This window comes from Amia ocellicauda, chromosome 1, assembly GCF_036373705.1.
Source record: "Amia ocellicauda isolate fAmiCal2 chromosome 1, fAmiCal2.hap1, whole genome shotgun sequence".
In the NCBI taxonomy this organism is placed as follows: Eukaryota; Metazoa; Chordata; class Actinopteri; order Amiiformes; family Amiidae; genus Amia; species Amia ocellicauda.
The window spans coordinates 62,796,722-62,818,977 of record NC_089850.1 but is presented as its reverse complement, the minus strand read 5'-3'; the positions used below and the strand labels follow the sequence as shown (position 1 = coordinate 62,818,977).

General features: G+C 45.9%; 2 protein-coding genes across 2 annotated transcripts in view; one reads left to right on the top strand and one right to left on the bottom strand.

Annotated features, from left to right (window-relative positions):
- Positions 1 to 4,606, bottom strand: part of rasip1 (Ras interacting protein 1) — a 111,727-nt gene extending 107,121 nt beyond the window's left edge. The window contains exons 1-4 of the mRNA XM_066712432.1: positions 3,742 to 4,606; positions 1,962 to 2,104; positions 1,157 to 1,677; positions 204 to 476 (exon numbers count right to left, since the gene is read on the bottom strand). Coding sequence (XP_066568529.1) covers positions 204 to 476; positions 1,157 to 1,677; positions 1,962 to 2,104 — 937 coding nt within the window. The 5' untranslated portion in view covers positions 3,742 to 4,606. The remainder of the gene's footprint in view (positions 1 to 203; positions 477 to 1,156; positions 1,678 to 1,961; positions 2,105 to 3,741) is intronic.
- Positions 4,607 to 7,969: 3,363 nt separating this feature from the next.
- Positions 7,970 to 22,256, top strand: part of mfap5 (microfibril associated protein 5) — a 67,188-nt gene continuing 52,901 nt past the window's right edge. The window contains exons 1-5 of the mRNA XM_066712431.1: positions 7,970 to 8,058; positions 8,974 to 9,065; positions 9,573 to 9,605; positions 9,871 to 9,924; positions 14,846 to 14,933. Coding sequence (XP_066568528.1) covers positions 9,023 to 9,065; positions 9,573 to 9,605; positions 9,871 to 9,924; positions 14,846 to 14,933 — 218 coding nt within the window. The 5' untranslated portion in view covers positions 7,970 to 8,058; positions 8,974 to 9,022. The remainder of the gene's footprint in view (positions 8,059 to 8,973; positions 9,066 to 9,572; positions 9,606 to 9,870; positions 9,925 to 14,845; positions 14,934 to 22,256) is intronic.

Below are 22,256 nucleotides of genomic sequence, written 5' to 3'. Positions count from 1 at the left end.
CTCACTCTCTTTTTCTGCACATCCCTCCCTCCCTTTCTCCATCCACACACACCAAACTCCGTTAAACACTTGAACTCCATGTCCCATGAGCCTCTGTGTCACTCACCCAAAGGCCCTTCACGCATCAATGTCATAGTGCATCATGGTCAATGGAGATACATTCCCTTTTTAAAAAAAAAATGTGTCCCTCCCTTCCCACTTACCTGTGTAGTTCTCTCCCTCCCTCTCTCTCTCCCTCTCCCTCTCTTTCTCCCTCTCTCTCTCCTCCTTCTCATACTCCTCCCTCCGCTGTATCTCAAAGCGTCTCTCGAAGCCCTCCTTGGGCCTCCACATGTCAATCAGGATAAGGGGGCGTTCCCATGCAGCCACGCCTCTCCGGCACTCCGCCTCCCATTCGACCCCGCCTCCTGGTCGAGGGAGGGGCCGGCCAATGACATCACACAGCACAAAGTCCTCTGGGTGGGGCTTCCTGCGGCCTGGAGAGAGAGGAAGGAGTGGGGGAGAGGGAGAGAAAGAGAAGGAGTGTGGGGAGAGAGAGAGGGAAAGAAGAGAGAGTGAGAGAGGGAGAGGAGGATGAAGGTGACAATATAGGGGAGAGAACTGAAACACATCTCCCATGAGCCCTTGCCGCAATATGCAATATTTTTTGTTACAAAAGGCCATTTACCCTATTGCACCATGGATATTGTTGTGTCCTCTTTTTGTAAGAAATTGTACATGGTAGCTTACCTCCAACACTGGACCACAATCTCCCATGAGCCCTTGCAGCAAAGCCCCTATACCAGTGGTTTTCAATCCAGTCCTGGAGTACCCCCTGGCCTGCTGGTTTTTGTTCCAAATTAACTAACAAAGCAATAGACTGTTGGAACAAAGACCAGGAGGAGAGGAGGTACTTCAGGACCGGTTTGAAAACCACTGCCCTATGCCATCCAATGTCCAAATACCCCTGTGCATCACGGTAAATGTCATATTTTTCTTTCCTCTTATTGGTAACAATTGTACTTTGCACCTTACCTCCAAAACCAAATTGCATCTCCCATGAGCCTTTGCAGCCAAAATCCCTTATCTCCCACTGTCCAGTTCCCCACTGCATCATGGGAAATGCAGTCTATTTGCCCCCTACATTACACCTGCCTAGCTATACTTCTCAACTTACCTCCGGCCGTCTGCCCCTCCTCCCCCTCAGCGGCCTCCTCCCCCTCTCCCTCCCTCTCTCTCTCGGTGTAGCGCGTGATGACATGGGCAATGAGCTGCTGGGCGGAGGAGTGCGCAGTGGCGAGGACGCTCCTGTAGTTGGCACCAGAGGACAGAGCATCCCCATAGATTTTAATGAGACCTGGAGGCTTCTCCCTCTCCCTCTCCCTCTCCCTCTCTCTCTCCCCCTCCCCTTCTCTCTCTCTCTCCCTGTCGCTGTTGGAGCGCCCCCGCAGGAAGAGGTGGGACAGGCGCTTGGCCCGGGACTGGGGAAGGGAGGGAGCGGGGCGGGGCCGCAGGAAGGAGGGAGAGGGGGAGGGCGAGGGATGTGCTAGGGAGGGGGTGGAGAGGGACAGGGAGAGGGCCAGAGAGCTGGGAGGCAGGGCCTGGGAGAGTGGGAAGGGGAGGGGCTGGGAGGAAGAGGAAGCCGGGTGAAGGGGAGGAGCATCGCCCAGTGAGACAGCGTCAGAACTGGTGGTGGATCTGGGGAGAGCGAGGAAGAGTGGTTATTATAAACACACTGACACACTGACTGACACACCGATAGACTGACACAGTGATAGACTGACACAGTGATAGACTGACTGATTGACTAACTGACTGACACACTGATAGACTGACACACTGACAGACTGATTGACTGACACTGATTGACTGACTAACAGACAGACTGACACACTGATTGACTGACTGACTGAGAGACTGACACACTAATTCACAGACTGACTGACACACTGAGTGACTGGCTAGTTGGTTGGCCTGCTGACCTCACAGAGCCAGCGCTGGGCCACCTCTTGCTCAGCTTGGCGATGTGCTTGCGGGGGGAGTTGATCCACAGCCCCACGGGGAAGTGCAGCTTCCTGAATCGTGGACTCCCCCCCTCCTTCTTCTCCTCTGCCCCCGACCACATCTGAGAGAGAGGGAGAGAGAGGGGGAGGGAGAGCGAGAGAGAGGGGGAGGGGGAGGGAGAGAGGGGAAGGGTAAATGTACCCTGACTGACTGACTGGAGACAACAAGAGAGTATATTATTGTCTACTGTAATGTACAGCACAGTATAGTACGTTCTAGTATAGTGCAGTGTAGTATAGTATAGCACAGTATAGTAAAGTGCATTATACTAAAGTACAGTATAGTGCAGTATAATAAAGTAAACAACAGTGTAGTAAAGTACAGAATAGTGCAGTATTGTAGAGTACAGTATAGTGCAGTATAGTATTGCAGAGTATGATATAGTATGGTATAGTGAAGTAGAGTACAGTGTATTACAGTATAGTATAGTACACTACAGGACAGTGCAGTAGAGTAGTGCAGTGTAGTTCAGATCACTGCAGCTAGACATACTATAGCACCACACAGAAAAGTGTCAAATTGAGTATAGTATAGTACAATATAGTGTTACAGCCCAAGATGACAATATTCCAACAATAAGTAACAATAAGTACCGCCAGACAAAAGTTCACTTGCAATACAAAAGAAAGAAGAAATAGTGTAGAATAGACATGGGTATAGTTTGACAGGTTTGGAAAGCATATATACCTGTGCTGTTAAGTGTGTGAAGAAAACTGTTATGGTGGTGTTTTTGTTTATCTTGCCTGGCTCTGTTTCTGTTTCCTATCAGTTTCCTGTTAGTATGGAGAAGGGCTAGGTAAGAAACCCATGGGTATACTCTGCATCACGTAGCTGTTGTTTGTTATATACACTAGGTTAGGAGCGAGTGGATGTCACCATCTTTCTGTAGCACGTAGGTTAGGTTGAGGGCTTAGTATTGTTGTAGGTAGGGATAGAGGTGTAGAGAAGTCATGGCCTTTTTGTTATTTTGTTGTTTTGACAGACCATTCGCACGGCCCTTCTCCAACCCTTGTCAGTTAACCACCACCCCCTTCATTTACATTACCTGTCTATTGTTATATGTGTAAAACCTGCCAAATGTTATATTGTGCAACCCTGTCCCATGTTTTATATATGTAAACCTTTTTGTTATTAACTTTCATTAACTTGGTTAGCAAGTAGTTCATTGCTTGTTAAAAAGGAAATAAAATCCCTCTTTTGGGAGACTTGTTTTGTTGCATGCTACATTTGTTAGTGCACTCGCCATTACATTTGTCCTTCCTACCACAGTGTGTGTGTGCATGGGCGGTTATGTTCCCCTCCACTCTACCATCGGAGCAAGGAGCGTAACACTGGTGTAGACTATACTAGACACTATGGACCACATTATATACAGTGCAGTTTACTATAGACTGTCAGTTTGGGAACCACTGCTGAATTGTATAGTATCGTACAGTACTCTATAGCACACTATAGTATTGTACAGCATAGCACAGTACAGTGTAGAACAGTACAGCATAGCAAATTATAGTATAGCATAGTACCATACAGTATAGCAGAGTACAGTACAGTATAGTATAGTATAGTCAGATCTGGCCCCCACTACAGTATTCTACTCTATTACAAATAAATCGAAGTATTAATAATGAAAATACTTTTGCTACATGTAGTAATAATAATAATAATAATAATAATAATAATAATAATAACTGCACTCACCTCTCCAGAGAGCAGTTCTCTCTCACAGAGTTGTTGACGATGGGTGTTGATTGATATTAACTAATGTGGGTCTGATTGGTCAGCTGATCAGTCACTATGGCAGATTTCTGATGTGATCAATCGACACCTACATTCTCACTGTCTGTCTCAGCATCTGTGTGTCTGTCTCTCTGTGTGTCGATGTGTGTCTTTCTGTTTCTCACTGTCTCTCCGTCTCTCTGTGTCTCTGCTTCTCTCTCTTTCTCTCTCCCTCTCTCCTTCTCCTTAGAAAAGTTCCTTCATCATCTCTCACAGTGAGTGTCTCTGTCTCTCCCTCTCTGTCTCTGTCGGTCAGTCCATCCTTGTCTTCCTGTGAGGGGGGGGCTCATATTGTCTTGCTTCCTTCCTTTACTGCCTGGACTACACCTACATCCTGACTAAGAGAGAGAGAGAGGGAGAGACCGAGAAGGAGGGGGAGAGGGAGAGGGAGAGGGAGAGGGAGGGAAAGTGGAGGTGTAGAGTGAGAGAGGGAGAGGAAGAGGGAGAGACAGGGAGAGTGAGAAAGAGGGAGAGAGGGAGGGAGAAGAAGAGGAAAAGTGAAAGAGAGAGGGAGGGCAAGAAAGAGGGAGAGGGAGGCAGAGTGGAGGCAGAAAGGGAGAGAGGGAGGGAGAGTGGAGAGGGAGAGGGAAAAAGAGAAAGAGGGAATGCGAAACCAAGAAGGAGGGAGAGCGGCAGAGGAGAGGGAGAGATAGTGTACTGTACTAAACATTTTAAGCAGTGAAGATTGTGCTTTAGGTTTTCAGTGTGTTGTGAGAATAACAGGAAGTGTGTCACTAAAACAGGAAGGAGAGAGAGCCATCTGTGACCTCTGACCCCAGCCCAAACAGGATGTGCCTGACAGGAAATGAAAAATCAGAGAAATAATAGATTGTGAGAGAGACAGAAAGAGAGAAGGGTTAAAACATACACACTGACTGACTGGACACTACAGTACATTAACACTGACTGACTGCACACTACAGTACATTAACACTGACTGACTGACTGCACACTACAGTACATTAACACTGACTGACTGACTGGACACTACAGCACATTAACACTGACTGACTGACTGGACACTACAGCACATTAACACTGACTGACTGACTGGACACTACAGCACATTAACACTGACTGACTGGACACTACAGCACATTAACACTGACTGACTGGACACTACAGCACTATAACACTGACTGACTGGACACTACAGTACATTAACACTGACTGACTGACTGGACACTACAGTACATTAACACTGACTTACTGACTGGACACTACAGCACATTAACACTGACTGACTGGACACTACAGCACATTAACAATGACTGACTGGACACTACAGCACATTAACACTGACTGACTGGACACTACAGTACATTAACACTGACTGACTGACTGGACACTACAGTACATTAACACTGACTGACTGACTGGACACTACAGCACATTAACACTGACTGACTGACTGGACACTACAGCACATTAACACTGACTGACTGACTGGACACTACAGTACATTAACACTGACTGACTGACTGGACACTACAGCACATTAACACTGACTGACTGACTGCACACTACAGTACATTAACACTGACTGACTGGACACTACAGCACATTAACACTGACTGACTGGACACTACAGCACATTAACACTGACTGACTGACTGGACACTACAGTACATTAACACTGACTGACTGGACACTACAGCACATTAACACTGACTGACTGGACACTACAGCACATTAACACTGACTGACTGACTGGACACTACAGCACATTAACACTGACTGACTGACTGGACACTACAGCACATTAACACTGACTGACTGGACACTATAGTACATTAACACTGACTGACTGGACACTACAGCACATTAACACTGACTGACTGGACACTACAGCACATTAACACTGACTGACTGGACACTACAGCACATTAACACTGACTGACTGGACACTACAGCACATTAACACTGACTGACTGACTGGCCACTACAGTACATTAACACTGACTGACTGACTGGACACTACAGTACATTAACACTGACTGACTGGACACTACAGCACATTAACACTGACTGACTGGACACTACAGCACATTAACACTGACTGACTGACTGGACACTACAGTACATTAACACTGACTGACTGGACACTACAGCACATTAACACTGACTGACTGGACACTACAGCACATTAACACTGACTGACTGACTGGACACTACAGCACATTAACACTGACTGACTGACTGGACACTACAGCACATTAACACTGACTGACTGGACACTACAGCACATTAACACTGACTGACTGACTGGACACTACAGCACATTAACACTGACTGACTGACTGGACACTACAGTACATTAACACTGACTGACTGACTGGACACTACAGCACATTAACACTGACTGACTGGACACTACAGCACATTAACACTGACTGACTGGACACTACAGCACATTAACACTGACTGACTGGATACTACAGTACATTAACACTGACTGACTGACTGGACACTACAGTACATGAACACTGACTGACTGGACACTACAGTACATTAACACTGACTGACTGGACACTACAGCACATTAACACTGACTGACTGGACACTACAGCACATTAACACTGACTGACTGACTGACTGGACACTACAGCACATTAACACTGACTGACTGACTGGACACTACAGCACATTAACACTGACTGACTGGACACTACAGCACATTAACACTGACTGACTGACTGGACACTACAGTACATTAACACTGACTGACTGACTGGACACTACAGCACATTAACACTGACTGACTGGACACTACAGCACATTAACACTGACTGACTGGACACTACAGCACATTAACACTGACTGACTGGATACTACAGTACATTAACACTGACTGACTGACTGGACACTACAGTACATGAACACTGACTGACTGGACACTACAGTACATTAACACTGACTGACTGGACACTACAGCACATTAACACTGACTGACTGGACACTACAGCACATTAACACTGACTGACTGGACACTACAGCACATTAACACTGACTGACTGACTGACTGGACACTACAGCACATTAACACTGACTGACTGACTGACTGGACACTACAGCACATTAACACTGACTGACTGACTGGACACTACAGCACATTAACACTGACTGACTGGACACTACAGCACATTAACACTGACTGACTGACTGGACACTACAGTACATTAACACTGACTGACTGACTGGACACTACAGCACATTAACACTGACTGACTGCACACTACAGCACATTAACACTGACTGACTGACTGGACACTACAGCACATTAACACTGACTGACTGACTGGACACTACAGCACATTAACACTGACTGACTGGACACTACAGCACATTAACACTGGCTGACTGGACACTACAGCACATTAACACTGACTGACTGGACACTACAGTACATTAACACTGACTGACTGGACACTACAGCACATTAACACTGACTGACTGGACACTACAGCACATTAACACTGACTGACTGGACACTACAGTACATTAACACTGACTGACTGGACACTACAGCACATTAACACTGACTGACTGACTGACTGGACACTACAGCACATTAACACTGACTGACTGACTGGACACTACAGCACATTAACACTGACTGACTGGACACTACAGCACATTAACACTGACTGACTGACTGGACACTACAGCACATTAACACTGACTGACTGACTGGACACTACAGCACATTAACACTGACTGACTGACTGGACACTACAGCACATTAACACTGACTGACTGACTGGACACTACAGCACATTAACACTGACTGACTGGACACTACAGCAAATTAACACTGACTGACTGGCCACTACAGTACATTAACACTGACTGACTGACTGGACACTACAGTACATTAACACTGACTGACTGACTGGACACTACAGTACATTAACACTGACTGACTGACTGGACACTACAGCACATTAACACTGACTGACTGACTGGACACTAGAATAGCAGTAGTAGCAAGAATTATAATCTCTCTGAAATGTTAAAATGTTATTTATATTGTTTAAAATATCAAGGAGGGACAGAATAGGGAGAGGTAAGAGGCTGAAGAGAATGAGAGAGGCAGAGAGATGGAGAAAGGGAGGGCGAGAGGTGGCCAGGGAGGGAGGGACAGAGAGACAGAGAGAGAGGGAGAGGAGGGGAGAGAGAGAGACAGAGAGAGTGAGGGAGACCGAGGGCGAGAGATTTTGAGAAACAACAACGATAAAGGTAGGAAATCTAAAAATTCTAAAAAAGAGGGAGAGAGAATTAGAGATGGAAGTGGTGTGATAGAGAGAGAGAGAAGGAAAGAGAGTGATAGAGAGTTGAAAAGAGAACGTAATAGATTGAAATGGAGAGAGGGGGGAAGAAGGGTATTCAAACACACGCACACTGACTCTCAAACACACTCACACAGACAGACACACTCGCTCACAATCACACACACTGACACACTCACTCACTCACTCACTTGCACACACAGATACACAAACACACTCACACAGACAGTTGTAATTGTTTATTTGTGACTCAGTGTCTCTGGTTCATATTAACTTTGTTTGGTTGGCAAAACATCAGCTTACAGGATCAGAACTTAAAAAAATGAATGAAGAGGGGTGGGGGAGACGTCAAATAATTAGCACATTACAGACTGAATAACCAACTGACTGACACACTGACTGACAGACACACTGACTGACTCACTGACTGACTCACTCACTTATACACTTCTATAGAAACAAGTGAGGAAAGGAGGGAGGCAGGCAGGGAAAGACGGAGAGATTGTATAACAAACACATTCTTTGAAATGAGGTCATGATTTGGACAATGAACTGAGGAATAGGCCAGAGAGAGAGAGAGAGAGAGAGAGAGATTGGGGGGGCGGTGGGATAGGAGGGCATAGAGAGGGAGAGGGAGAGGAAGAGAAAAAGAAAGAAGAGGAGAGAGGGAGAGGGGACATTGGGGAAGAGAGAGATAGAGAGAGGGAGAGAGGGAGACGTGAGGGAGGAAGAAAGTGAGCCTAAAGGATGGAAAGACAGAGAGGGATAGGGAGAGAGTGACAGAAAGAGAGAAAGAGAGTGAGGGGAGAGAGAGAGAGGAGAGATCTGTAACTTAATTAGTTAATAATGTTGCTTTCTCCCGCAGACTCTTCCCCACCTACAGAACACTGCTATTGGCTCGTCACGCTTGAAGGATGGGTCGTCTACCAATCCTAGTGCTGCTGTGTTGTGTCCAAGGTATGAGTCTGCGCAGTCAAGGGTCTTGAATCTTGTCTTTCTTCTCTGATATCCAGCAGCTCCGGCGCTACACACACAGGACCTGCTTGTGATTTTAGCGGACAGGATAAATCATGACTGATTATGAATCAATACAAACACTGAATTTAAGACAATAGTGCAACTTTCATAACTCTCCTCGGGGAATGAGCTACAGGCAATCAGCAGTGCGGATTCACAGCCATTCGCTCCGACGCTGTGTATTTAAATTTTAAACAACAATGCGTCTGTCATTCCAGCAATGATCACCATCATCATCATAATGGTTACTGTTATTACTGATCATACAGTGGAAACTGTCCCGAGTAAATCATAAGCCATGTATCACGCAAATAGCAGCCCAATGGGGCTCAAAAGTCATTGATCCATCTCTCTGGCGGGGGTTTCTCTGTACCTCTACTTATGATGATGATTATCATGAAAAACAATGATTATTATTATTGTAATGACTCTTTTCTCTCTCCACAGTCCTTGTGTTCATTGTTTCAGCCCAGGAAACTGGTAAGGATTGTTAATACATTAATGTCATTTAAATGTTAAATATATATCTAACAAGTGCAAGACAGAGACAGACAGAGACACTCATACACTCACACATGAATACAAGCAATACCATCTATAAAGAGAAATGCAAATGTTCGATGTATTATTATTTTTGTAGTAATGGTAATAGTTGTAGTATTTTAATTATTATCATTATTCTCATTACTATTATTATTAATAAATGAATTGCTTAATTAATGACTAACAAGGTGTGTGATTGCAGAGCCGGGAGACAATGGACTGGAAGAGGAGACAACGCAGGCGTCACTGTCTCCAGGTGTGTGTGTGAGTGTGTGTGTGTGTGTGTGAGTGTGAGAGTGTGTGTGTCAGTGTGAGTGTGAGAGTGTGTGAGTGTGTGTGTGTCAGTGTGAGTGTGAGAGTGTGTGTCAGTGTGTGTGTGTGTCAGTGAGTGTGAGAGTGTGTGTGTCAGTGTGAGTGTGAGAGAGTGTGTGTGTCAGTGAGTGTGAGAGTGTGTGTGTGAGAGTGTGTGTGTCAGTGTGAGTGTGAGAGTGTGTGTGTATCAGTGAGTGTGAGAGTGTGTGTGTGAGAGTGTGTGTGAGAGTGTGTGTGTCAGTGTGAGTGTGAGAGTGTGAGAGTGTGTGTGTGTGAGAGTGTGTGTGTCAGTGTGAGTGTGAGAGTGTGTGTGTCAGTGTGAGTGTGAGAGTGTGTGTGTGTCAGTGAGTGTGAGAGTGTGTGTGTGAGAGTGTGTGTGTCAGTGTGAGTGTGAGAGTGTGTGTGTGTCAGTGAGTGTGTGAGAGTGTGTGTGTCAGTGTGAGTGTGAGAGTGTGTGTGTGTCAGTGAGTGTGAGAGTGTGTGTGTGAGAGTGTGTGTGTGTCAGTGAGTGTGAGAGTGTGTGTGTCAGTGTGAGTGTGAGAGTGTGTGTCAGTGTGAGTGTGAGAGTGTGTGTGTGAGAGTGTGTGTCAGTGTGAGTGTGAGAGTGTGTGTGTGTCAGTGAGTGTGAGAGTGTGTGTGTCAGTGTGTGTGAGTGTGAGAGTGTGTGTGTCAGTGAGTGTCAGTGTGTGTGTGAGTGTGAGAGTGTGTGTCAGTGTGTGAGTGTGTGTCTGTCTGTGTGTGAGTGTGTGTGTGAGTGTGGGAGTGTGTGTGTCAGTGTGAGTGTGAGAGTGTGTGTCAGTGTGTGTGTGTGTGTCAGTGTGAGTGTGAGAGTGTGTGTCAGTGTGTGTGTGTGAGAGTGTGTGTGTCAGTGTGAGTGTGAGAGTGTGTGTGTGTCAGTGAGTGTGAGAGTGTGTGTGTGTGAGAGTGTGTGTGTCAGTGTGTGTGTGTGTGTCAGTGAGTGTGAGAGTGTGTGTGTCAGTGTGAGTGTGAGAGTGTGTGTGTGTCAGTGAGTGTGAGAGTGTGTGTGTGTGAGAGTGTGTGTGTCAGTGTGTGTGTGTGTGTCAGTGAGTGTGAGAGTGTGTGTGTCAGTGTGAGTGTGAGAGTGTGTGTCAGTGTGAGTGTGAGAGTGTGTGTGTGTCAGTGAGTGTGAGAGTGTGTGTGTGAGAGTGTGTGTGTCAGTGTGAGTGTGAGAGTGTGTGTGTGTCAGTGAGTGTGAGAGTGTGTGTGTGAGAGTGTGTGTGTGTCAGTGAGTGTGAGAGTGTGTGTGTCAGTGTGAGTGTGAGAGTGTGTGTCAGTGTGAGTGTGAGAGTGTGTGTGTGAGAGTGTGTGTGTCAGTGTGAGTGTGAGAGTGTGTGTGTGTCAGTGAGTGTGAGAGTGTGTGTGTCAGTGTGTGTGAGTGTGAGAGTGTGTGTGTCAGTGAGTGTCAGTGTGTGTGTGAGTGTGAGAGTGTGTGTCAGTGTGTGAGTGTGTGTGTGTCTGTGTGTGAGTGTGTGTGTGAGTGTGGGAGTGTGTGTGTCAGTGTGAGTGTGAGAGTGTGTGTCAGTGTGTGTGTGTGTCAGTGTGAGTGTGAGAGTGTGTGTCAGTGTGTGTGTGTGAGAGTGTGTGTGTCAGTGTGAGTGTGAGAGTGTGTGTGTGTCAGTGAGTGTGAGAGTGTGTGTGTGTGAGAGTGTGTGTGTCAGTGTGTGTGTGTGTGTCAGTGAGTGTGAGAGTGTGTGTGTCAGTGTGAGTGTGAGAGTGTGTGTCAGTGTGAGTGTGAGAGTGTGTGTGTGTCAGTGAGTGTGAGAGTGTGTGTGTGAGAGTGTGTGTGTCAGTGTGATTGTGAGAGTGTGTGTGTCAGTGTGAGTGTGAGAGTGTGTGTGTGTCAGTGAGTGTGAGAGTGTGTGTGTCAGTGAGTGTCAGTGTGTGTGTGAGTGTGAGAGTGTGTGTCAGTGTGTGAGTGTGTGTGTGTCTGTGTGTGAGTGTGTGTGTGAGTGTGGGAGTGTGTGTGTCAGTGTGAGTGTGAGAGTGTGTGTCAGTGTGTGTGTGTGTCAGTGTGAGTGTGAGAGTGTGTGTCAGTGTGTGTGTGTGAGAGTGTGTGTGTCAGTGTGAGTGTGAGAGTGTGTGTGTGTCAGTGAGTGTGAGAGTGTGTGTGTGTGAGAGTGTGTGTGTCAGTGTGTGTGTGTGTGTCAGTGAGTGTGAGAGTGTGTGTGTCAGTGTGAGTGTGAGAGTGTGTGTCAGTGTGAGTGTGAGAGTGTGTGTGTGTCAGTGAGTGTGAGAGTGTGTGTGTGAGAGTGTGTGTGTCAGTGTGATTGTGAGAGTGTGTGTGTCAGTGTGAGTGTGAGAGTGTGTGTGTGTCAGTGAGTGTGAGAGTGTGTGTGTGAGAGTGTGTGTGTCAGTGTGAGTGTGAGAGTGTGTGTGTGTCAGTGAGTGTGAGAGTGTGAGTGTGAGAGTGTGTGTGTCAGTGTGAGTGTGAGAGTGTGTGTGTCAGTGTGAGTGTGAGAGTGTGTGTGTGAGAGTGTGTGTGTCAGTGAGTGTGAGAGTGTGTGTGTCAGTGTGAGTGTGAGAGTGTGTGTCAGTGTGAGTGTGAGAGTGTGTGTGTGAGAGTGTGTGTGTCAGTGTGAGTGTGAGAGTGTGTGTGTGAGAGTGTGTGTGAGAGTGTGAGAATGTGTGTGTCAGTGTGTGTGAGTGTGAGAGTGTGTGTGTCAGTGAGTGTCAGTGTGTCAGTGAGTGTCAGTGTGTGTGTGAGTGTGAGAGTGTGTGTCAGTGTGTGTCAGTGTGTGTGAGTGTGAGAGTGTGTGTGTCAGTGTGAGTGTGAGAGTGTGTGTCAGTGTGTGTGTGTCAGTGAGTGTGAGAGTGTGTGTGTCAGTGTGAGTGTGAGAGTGTGTCAGTGTGAGTGTGAGAGTGTGTGTGTGTCAGTGAGTGTGAGAGTGTGTGTGTGAGAGAGTGTGTGTGTCAGTGTCAGAGTGTGTGTGTCAGTGTGTGTCAGTGTGTGTGAGAGTGTGTGTGTCAGTGTGTGTGTGTCAGTGTGTGTGAGTGTGAGAGTGTGTGTGTCAGTGTGAGAGTGTGTGTCAGTGTGACTGTGAGAGTGTGTGTGTCAGTGTGAGTGTGAGAGTGTGTGTGTGTCAGTGAGTGTGAGAGTGTGTGTGTCAGTGTGAGAGTGTGTGTGTCAGTGTGTGTGTGAGTGTGAGAGTGTGTGTGTCAGCGTGTGTGAGAGTGTGAGAGTGTGTGTGTCAGTGTGTGTCAGTGTGTGTGTCAGTGTGAGAGTGTGTGTGTAAGTGTGAGTGTGGGAGTGTGTGTCAGTGTGTGTGTGTCAGTGTGAGTGTGAGAGTGTGTGTGTCAGTGTGAGTGTGAGAGTGTGTGTGTGTCAGTGAGTGTGAGAGTGTGTGTGTGAGAGTGTGTGTGTCAGTGTGAGTGTGAGAGTGTGTGTGTCAGTGTGAGTGTGAGAGTGTGTGTGTCAGTGAGTGTGAGAGTGTGTGTGTGAGAGTGTGTGTGTCAGTGTGAGTGTGAGAGTGTGTGTGTGTCAGTGAGTGTGAGAGTGTGTGTGTCAGTGTGAGTGTGAGAGTGTGTGTGTGAGAGTGTGTGTGTCAGTGTGAGTGTGAGAGTGTGTGTGTGTCAGTGAGTGTGAGAGTGTGAGAGTGTGTGTGTCAGTGTGTGTGAGTGTGAGAGTGTGTGTGTCAGTGTGTGTGAGTGTGAGAGTGTGTGTGTCAGTGAGTGTCAGTGTGTGTGTGAGTGTGAGAGTGTGTGTCAGTGTGTGTGAGTGTGAGAGTGTGTGTGTGTCAGTGAGTGTGAGAGTGTGTGTGTGAGAGAGTGTGTGTGTCAGTGTCAGAGTGTGTGTGTCAGTGTGTGTGTGTGAGAGTGTGTGCGTCAGTGTGTGTCAGTGTGTGTGTCAGTGTGAGAGTGTGTGTGTCAGTGTGAGTGTTAGAGTGTGTGTCAGTGTGTGTGTGTCAGTGAGTGTGAGAGTGTGTGTGTCAGTGTGTGTGAGTGTGAGAGTGTGTGTGTCAGTGTGAGAGTGTGTGTCAGTGTGACTGTGAGAGTGTGTGTGTCAGTGTGAGTGTGAGAGTGTGTGTGTCAGTGTGAGAGTGTGTGTGTCAGTGTGTGTGTGACAGTGTGTGTCAGTGTGTGTGTGTCAGTGTGTGTGTCTGAGTGTGAGAGTGTGTGTGTCAGTGTGAGTGTGAGAGTGTGTGTGTCAGTGTGAGTGTGAGAGTGTGTGTGTCAGTGTGTGTGAGTGTGAGAGTGTGTGAGTGTCAGTGTGTGTGTGTGAGTGTGTGTGTCAGTGTGTGTGTCAGTGTGTGTGTCAGTGAGTGTGAGAGTGTGTGTGTGTCAGTGAGTGTGAGAGTGTGTGTGTCAGTGTGAGAGTGTGTGTGTCAGTGTGTGTGTGAGTGTGAGAGTGTGTGTGTCAGTGTGAATGTGAGAGTGTGTGTGTCAGTGTGAGAGTGTGTGTGTCAGTGTGAGTGTGACAGTGTGTGTCAGTGTGTGTGTGTCAGTGTGTGTGTCTGAGTGTGAGAGTGTGTGTGTCAGTGTGAGTGTGAGAGTGTGTGTGTCAGTGTGAGTGTAAAAGTGTGTGTGTCAGTGTGTGTGAGTGTGAGAGTGTGTGAGTGTCAGTGTGTGTGTGTGAGTGTGTGTGTCAGTGTGTGTGTCAGTGTGTGTGTCAGTGAGTGTGAGAGTGTGTGTGTGAGTGTGTGTGAGTGTGTGTGTCAGTGTGTGTGAGTGTGTGTGTCAGTGTGTGTGTGTCAGTGAGTGTGAGAGTGTGTGCGTGAGTGTGTGAGTGTGTGTGTGTGTCAGTGAGTGTGAGAGTGTGTGTGTGTGTCAGTGTGTGAGAGTGTGATAGTCTTTGTCACAGTGAGACAGTGTGAAACTTTCATTCTGTCTCCCTCTCTGTCTCTCAGACTGTAGAGAAGAGACATACCCATGTACCAGGATGTACTCAGTCCATCAGCCAATCAAACGCTGCATCCACTCTCTCTGTCTGTACAGGTAACCCCCCCACCCATCCCAGTCAGTCAGTCAGTGTTAATGTGCTGTAGTGTCCAGTCAGTCAGTCAGTGTTAATGTACTGTAGTGTCCAGTCAGTCAGTGTTAATGTACTGTAGTGTCCAGTCAGTCAGTGTTAATGTACTGTAGTGTCCAGTCAGTCAGTCAGTGTTAATGTATTGTAGTGTCCAGTCAGTCAGTGTTAATGTGCTGTAGTGTCCAGTCAGTCAGTGTTAATGTACTGTAGTGTCCAGTCAGTCAGTGTTAATGTACTGTAGTGTCCAGTCAGTCAGTCAGTGTTAATGTATTGTAGTGTCCAGTCAGTCAGTGTTAATGTGCTGTAGTGTCCAGTCAGTCAGTGTTAATGTACTGTAGTGTTCAGTCAGTCAGTGTTAATGTACTGTAGTGTCCAGTCAGTCAGTGTTAATGTGCTGTAGTGTCCAGTCAGTCAGTGTTAATGTGCTGTAGTGTCCAGTCAGTCAGTGTTAATGTACTGTAGTGTCCAGTCAGTCAGTCAGTGTTAATGTATTGTAGTGTCCAGTCAGTCAGTGTTAATGTGCTGTAGTGTCCAGTCAGTCAGTGTTAATGTGCTGTAGTGTCCAGTCAGTCAGTCAGTGTTAATGTGCTGTAGTGTCCAGTCAGTCAGTGTTAATGTGCTGTAGTGTCCAGTCAGTCAGTGTTAATGTGCTGTAGTATCCAGTCAGTCAGTCAGTGTTAATGTGCTGTAGTGTCCAGTCAGTCAGTGTTAATGTACTGTAGTGTCCAGTCAGTCAGTCAGTGTTAATGTACTGTAGTGTCCAGTCAGTCAGTCAGTGTTAATGTGCTGTAGTGTCCAGTCAGTCAGTCAGTGTTAATGTACTGTAGTGTCCAGTCAGTCAGTCAGTGTTAATGTACTGTAGTGTCCAGTCAGTCAGTGTTAATGTACTGTAGTGTCCAGTCAGTCAGTGTTAATGTGCTGTAGTGTCCAGTCAGTCAGTCAGTGTCAATGTGCTGTAGTGTCCAGTCAGTCAGTGTTAATGTGCTGTAGTGTCCAGTCAGTCAGTCAGTGTTAATGTACTGTAGTGTCCAGTCAGTCAGTGTTAATGTGCTGTAGTGTCCAGTCAGTCATTGTTAATGTGCTGTAGTGTCCAGTCAGTCAGTCAGTGTTAATGTACTGTAGTGTCCAGTCAGTCAGTGTTAATGTACTGTAGTGTCCAGTCAGTCAGTGTTAATGTGCTGTAGTGTCCAGTCAGTCAGTCAGTGTTAATGTACTGTAGTGTCCAGTCAGTCAGTGTTAATGTGCTGTAGTGTCCAGTCAGTCAGTCAGTGTTAATGTACTGTAGTGTCCAGTCAGTCAGTGTTAATGTACTGTAGTGTCCAGTCAGTCAGTCAGTGTTAATGTACTGTAGTGTTCAGTCAGTCATTGTTAATGTGCTGTAGTGTCCAGTCAGTCAGTCAGTGTTAATGTACTGTAGTGTCCAGTCAGTCAGTCAGTGTTAATGTACTGTAGTGTCCAGTCAGTCAGTCAGTGTTAATGTACTGTAGTGTCCAGTCAGTCATTGTTAATGTGCTGTAGTGTCCAGTCAGTCAGTGTTAATGTGCTGTAGTGTCCAGTCAGTCAGTCAGTGTTAATGTGCTGTAGTGTCCAGTCAGTCAGTGTTAATGTGCTGTAGTGTCCAGTCAGTCAGTCAGTGTTAATGTGCTGTAGTGTCCAGTCAGTCAGTGTTAATGTGCTGTAGTGTCCAGTCAGTCAGTGTTAATGTACTGTAGTGTCCAGTCAGTCAGTGTTAATGTACTGTAGTGTCCAGTCAGTCAGTCAGTGTTAATGTGCTGTAGTGTCCAGTCAGTCAGTGTTAATGTGCTGTAGTGTCCAGTCAGTCAGTGTTAATGTACTGTAGTGTCCAGTCAGTCAGTGTTAATGTACTGTAGTGTCCAGTCAGTCAGTCAGTGTTAATGTACTGTAGTGTCCAGTCAGTCAGTCAGTGTTAATGTGCTGTAGTGTCCAGTCAGTCAGTCAGTGTTAATGTACTGTAGTGTCCAGTCAGTCAGTCAGTTTTAATGTACTGTAGTGTCCAGTCAGTCAGTGTTAATGTACTGTAGTGTCCAGTCAGTCAGTGTTAATGTGCTGTAGTGTCCAGTCAGTCAGTCAGTGTTAATGTGCTGTAGTGTCCAGTCAGTCAGTCAGTGTCAATGTGCTGTAGTGTCCAGTCAGTCAGTGTTAATGTGCTGTAGTGTCCAGTCAGTCAGTCAGTGTTAATGTACTGTAGTGTCCAGTCAGTCAGTGTTAATGTACTGTAGTGTCCAGTCAGTCAGTGTTAATGTGCTGTAGTGTCCAGTCAGTCAGTCAGTGTTAATGTACTGTAGTGTCCAGTCAGTCAGTGTTAATGTACTGTAGTGTCCAGTCAGTCAGTGTTAATGTGCTGTAGTGTCCAGTCAGTCAGTCAGTGTTAATGTACTGTAGTGTCCAGTCAGTCAGTGTTAATGTACTGTAGTGTCCAGTCAGTCAGTCAGTGTTAATGTACTGTAGTGTCCAGTCAGTCATTGTTAATGTGCTGTAGTGTCCAGTCAGTCAGTGTTAACGTGCTGTAGTGTCCAGTCAGTCAGTGTTAATGTACTGTAGTGTCCAGTCAGTCATTGTTAATGTGCTGTAGTGTCCAGTCAGTCAGTGTTAATGTGCTGTAGTGTCCAGTCAGTCAGTCAGTGTTAATGTACTGTAGTGTCCAGTCAGTCAGTCAGTGTTAATGTACTGTAGTGTCCAGTCAGTCAGTGTTAATGTGCTGTAGTGTCCAGTCAGTCATTGTTAATGTGCTGTAGTGTCCAGTCAGTCAGTCAGTGTTAATGTACTGTAGTGTCCAGTCAGTCAGTGTTAATGTACTGTAGTGTCCAGTCAGTCAGTGTTAATGTGCTGTAGTGTCCAGTCAGTCAGTCAGTGTTAATGTACTGTAGTGTCCAGTCAGTCAGTGTTAATGTGCTGTAGTGTCCAGTCAGTCAGTCAGTGTTAATGTACTGTAGTGTCCAGTCAGTCAGTGTTAATGTACTGTAGTGTCCAGTCAGTCAGTCAGTGTTAATGTACTGTAGTGTCCAGTCAGTCATTGTTAATGTGCTGTAGTGTCCAGTCAGTCAGTCAGTGTTAATGTACTGTAGTGTCCAGTCAGTCAGTCAGTGTTAATGTACTGTAGTGTCCAGTCAGTCAGTCAGTGTTAATGTACTGTAGTGTCCAGTCAGTCATTGTTAATGTGCTGTAGTGTCCAGTCAGTCAGTGTTAATGTGCTGTAGTGTCCAGTCAGTCAGTCAGTGTTAATGTACTGTAGTGTCCAGTCAGTCAGTCAGTGTTAATGTACTGTAGTGTCCAGTCAGTCAGTCAGTGTTAATGTGCTGTAGTGTCCAGTCAGTCATTGTTAATGTGCTGTAGTGTCCAGTCAGTCAGTCAGTGTTAATGTGCTGTAGTGTCCAGTCAGTCAGTCAGTGTTAATGTACTGTAGTGTCCAGTCAGTCAGTCAGTGTTAATGTACTGTAGTGTCCAGTCAGTCAGTGTTAATGTACTGTAGTGTCCAGTCAGTCATTGTTAATGTGCTGTAGTGTCCAGTCAGTCAGTCAGTGTTAATGTGCTGTAGTGTCCAGTCAGTCAGTGTTAATGTACTGTAGTGTCCAGTCAGTCAGTCAGTGTTAATGTACTGTAGTGTCCAGTCAGTCAGTCAGTGTTAATGTACTGTAGTGTCCAGTCAGTCATTGTTAATGTGCTGTAGTGTCCAGTCAGTCAGTGTTAATGTGCTGTAGTGTCCAGTCAGTCAGTCAGTGTTAATGTACTGTAGTGTCCAGTCAGTCAGTCAGTGTTAATGTACTGTAGTGTCCAGTCAGTCAGTCAGTGTTAATGTACTGTAGTGTCCAGTCAGTCAGTCAGTGTTAATGTACTGTAGTGTCCAGTCAGTCAGTGTTAATGTGCTGTAGTGTCCAGTCAGTCAGTCAGTGTTAATGTACTGTAGTGTCCAGTCAGTCAGTCAGTGTTAATGTACTGTAGTGTCCAGTCAGTCAGTGTTAATGTGCTGTAGTGTCCAGTCAGTCAGTCAGTGTTAATGTACTGTAGTGTCCAGTCAGTCAGTGTTAATGTGCTGTAGTGTCCAGTCAGTCAGTCAGTGTTAATGTACTGTAGTGTCCAGTCAGTCAGTGTTAATGTACTGTAGTGTCCAGTCAGTCAGTCAGTGTTAATGTACTGTAGTGTCCAGTCAGTCAGTGTTAATGTACTGTAGTGTCCAGTCAGTCAGTGTTAATGTGCTGTAGTGTCCAGTCAGTCAGTCAGTGTTAATGTACTGTAGTGTCCAGTCAGTCAGTCAGTGTTAATGTACTGTAGTGTCCAGTCAGTCAGTCAGTGTTAATGTACTGTAGTGTCCAGTCAGTCATTGTTAATGTGCTGTAGTGTCCAGTCAGTCAGTGTTAATGTGCTGTAGTGTCCAGTCAGTCAGTCAGTGTTAATGTACTGTAGTGTCCAGTCAGTCAGTCAGTGTTAATGTACTGTAGTGTCCAGTCAGTCAGTCAGTGTTAATGTGCTGTAGTGTCCAGTCAGTCAGTCAGTGTTAATGTGCTGTAGTGTCCAGTCAGTCAGTGTTAATGTGCTGTAGTGTCCAGTCAGTCAGTCAGTGTTAATGTACTGTAGTGTCCAGTCAGTCAGTGTTAATGTGCTGTAGTGTCCAGTCAGTCAGTCAGTGTTAATGTACTATAGTGTCCAGTCAGTTAGTGTTAATGTACTGTAGTGTCCAGTCAGTCAGTCAGTGTTAATGTACTGTAGTGTCCAGTCAGTCAGTGTTAATGTGCTGTAGTGTCCAGTCAGTCAGTCAGTGTTAATGTACTGTAGTGTCCAGTCAGTCAGTCAGTGTTAATGTACTGTAGTGTCCAGTCAGTCAGTGTTAATGTGCTGTAGTGTCCAGTCAGTCAGTGTTAATGTGCTGTAGTGTCCAGTCAGTCAGTGTTAATGTACTGTAGTGTCCAGTCAGTCAGTGTTAATGTGCTGTAGTGTCCAGTCAGTCAGTCAGTGTTAATGTACTGTAGTGTCCAGTCAGTCAGTGTTAAAGTACTGTAGTGTCCAGTCAGTCAGTGTTAATGTGCTGTAGTGTCCAGTCAGTCAGTCAGTGTTAATGTACTGTAGTGTCCAGTCAGTCAGTGTTAATGTGCTGTAGTGTCCAGTCAGTCAGTCAGTGTTAATGTACTGTAGTGTCCAGTCAGTCAGTGTTAATGTGCTGTAGTGTCCAGTCAGTCAGTCAGTGTTAATGTACTGTAGTGTCCAGTCAGTCAGTGTTAATGTGCTGTAGTGTCCAGTCAGTCATTGTTAATGTGCTGTAGTGTCCAGTCAGTCAGTCAGTGTTAATGTGCTGTAGTGTCCAGTCAGTCAGTGTTAATGTACTGTAGTGTCCAGTCAGTCAGTGTTAATGTGCTGTAGTGTCCAGTCAGTCAGTCAGTGTTAATGTACTGTAGTGTCCAGTCAGTCAGTGTTAATGTACTGTAGTGTCCAGTCAGTCAGTGTTAATGTGCTGTAGTGTCCAGTCAGTCAGTCAGTGTTAATGTACTGTAGTGTCCAGTCAGTCAGTGTTAATGTACTGTAGTGTCCAGTCAGTCAGTGTTAATGTGCTGTAGTGTCCAGTCAGTCAGTCAGTGTTAATGTACTGTAGTGTCCAGTCAGTCAGTGTTAATTTACTGTAGTGTCCAGTCAGTCAGTGTTAATGTGCTGTAGTGTCCAGTCAGTCAGTCAGTGTTAATGTACTGTAGTGTCCAGTCAGTCAGTGTTAATGTGCTGTAGTGTCCAGTCAGTCAGTCAGTGTTAATGTACTGTAGTGTCCAGTCAGTCAGTGTTAATGTGCTGTAGTGTCCAGTCAGTCAGTGTTAATGTACTGTAGTGTCCAGTCAGTCAGTGTTAATGTACTGTAGTGTCCAGTCAGTCAGTGTTAATGTGCTGTAGTGTCCAGTCAGTCAGTCAGTGTTAATGTACTGTAGTGTCCAGTCAGTCAGTGTTAATGTGCTGTAGTGTCCAGTCAGTCAGTCAGTGTTAATGTACTGTAGTGTCCAGTCAGTCAGTGTTAATGTACTGTAGTGTCCAGTCAGTCAGTGTTAATGTGCTGTAGTGTCCAGTCAGTCAGTCAGTGTTAATGTACTGTAGTGTCCAGTCAGTCAGTCAGTGTTAATGTACTGTAGTGTCCAGTCAGTCAGTGTTAATGTGCTGTAGTGTCCAGTCAGTCATTGTTAATGTGCTGTAGTGTCCAGTCAGTCAGTCAGTGTTAATGTGCTGTAGTGTCCAGTCAGTCAGTGTTAATGTACTGTAGTGTCCAGTCAGTCAGTCAGTGTTAATGTACTGTAGTGTCCAGTCAGTCAGTCAGTGTTAATGTACTGTAGTGTCCAGTCAGTCAGTGTTAATGTGCTGTAGTGTCCAGTCAGTCATTGTTAATGTGCTGTAGTGTCCAGTCAGTCAGTCAGTGTTAATGTGCTGTAGTGTCCAGTCAGTCAGTGTTAATGTACTGTAGTGTCCAGTCAGTCAGTGTTAATGTGCTGTAGTGTCCAGTCAGTCAGTCAGTGTTAATGTGCTGTAGTGTCCAGTCAGTCAGTCAGTGTTAATGTGCTGTAGTGTCCAGTCAGTCAGTGTTAATGTACTGTAGTGTCCAGTCAGTCAGTCAGTGTTAATGTGCTGTAGTGTCCAGTCAGTCAGTCAGTGTTAATGTACTGTAGTGTCCAGTCAGTCAGTGTTAATGTGCTGTAGTGTCCAGTCAGTCAGTCAGTGTTAATGTACTGTAGTGTCCAGTCAGTCAGTCAGTGTTAATGTACTGTAGTGTCCAGTCAGTCAGTGTTAATGTGCTGTAGTGTCCAGTCAGTCAGTGTTAATGTGCTGTAGTGTCCAGTCAGTCAGTGTTAATGTGCTGTAGTGTCCAGTCAGTCAGTCAGTGTTAATGTGCTGTAGTGTCCAGTCAGTCATTGTTAATGTGCTGTAGTGTCCAGTCAGTCAGTCAGTGTTAATGTGCTGTAGTGTCCAGTCAGTCAGTGTTAATGTACTGTAGTGTCCAGTCAGTCAGTGTTAATGTGCTGTAGTGTCCAGTCAGTCAGTCAGTGTTAATGTGCTGTAGTGTCCAGTCAGTCAGTGTTAATGTACTGTAGTGTCCAGTCAGTCAGTGTTAATGTACTGTAGTGTCCAGTCAGTCAGTCAGTGTTAATGTACTGTAGTGTCCAGTCAGTCAGTGTTAATGTGCTGTAGTGTCCAGTCAGTCAGTCAGTGTTAATGTACTGTAGTGTCCAGTCAGTCAGTCAGTGTTAATGTACTGTAGTGTCCAGTCAGTCAGTCAGTGTTAATGTACTGTAGTGTCCAGTCAGTCA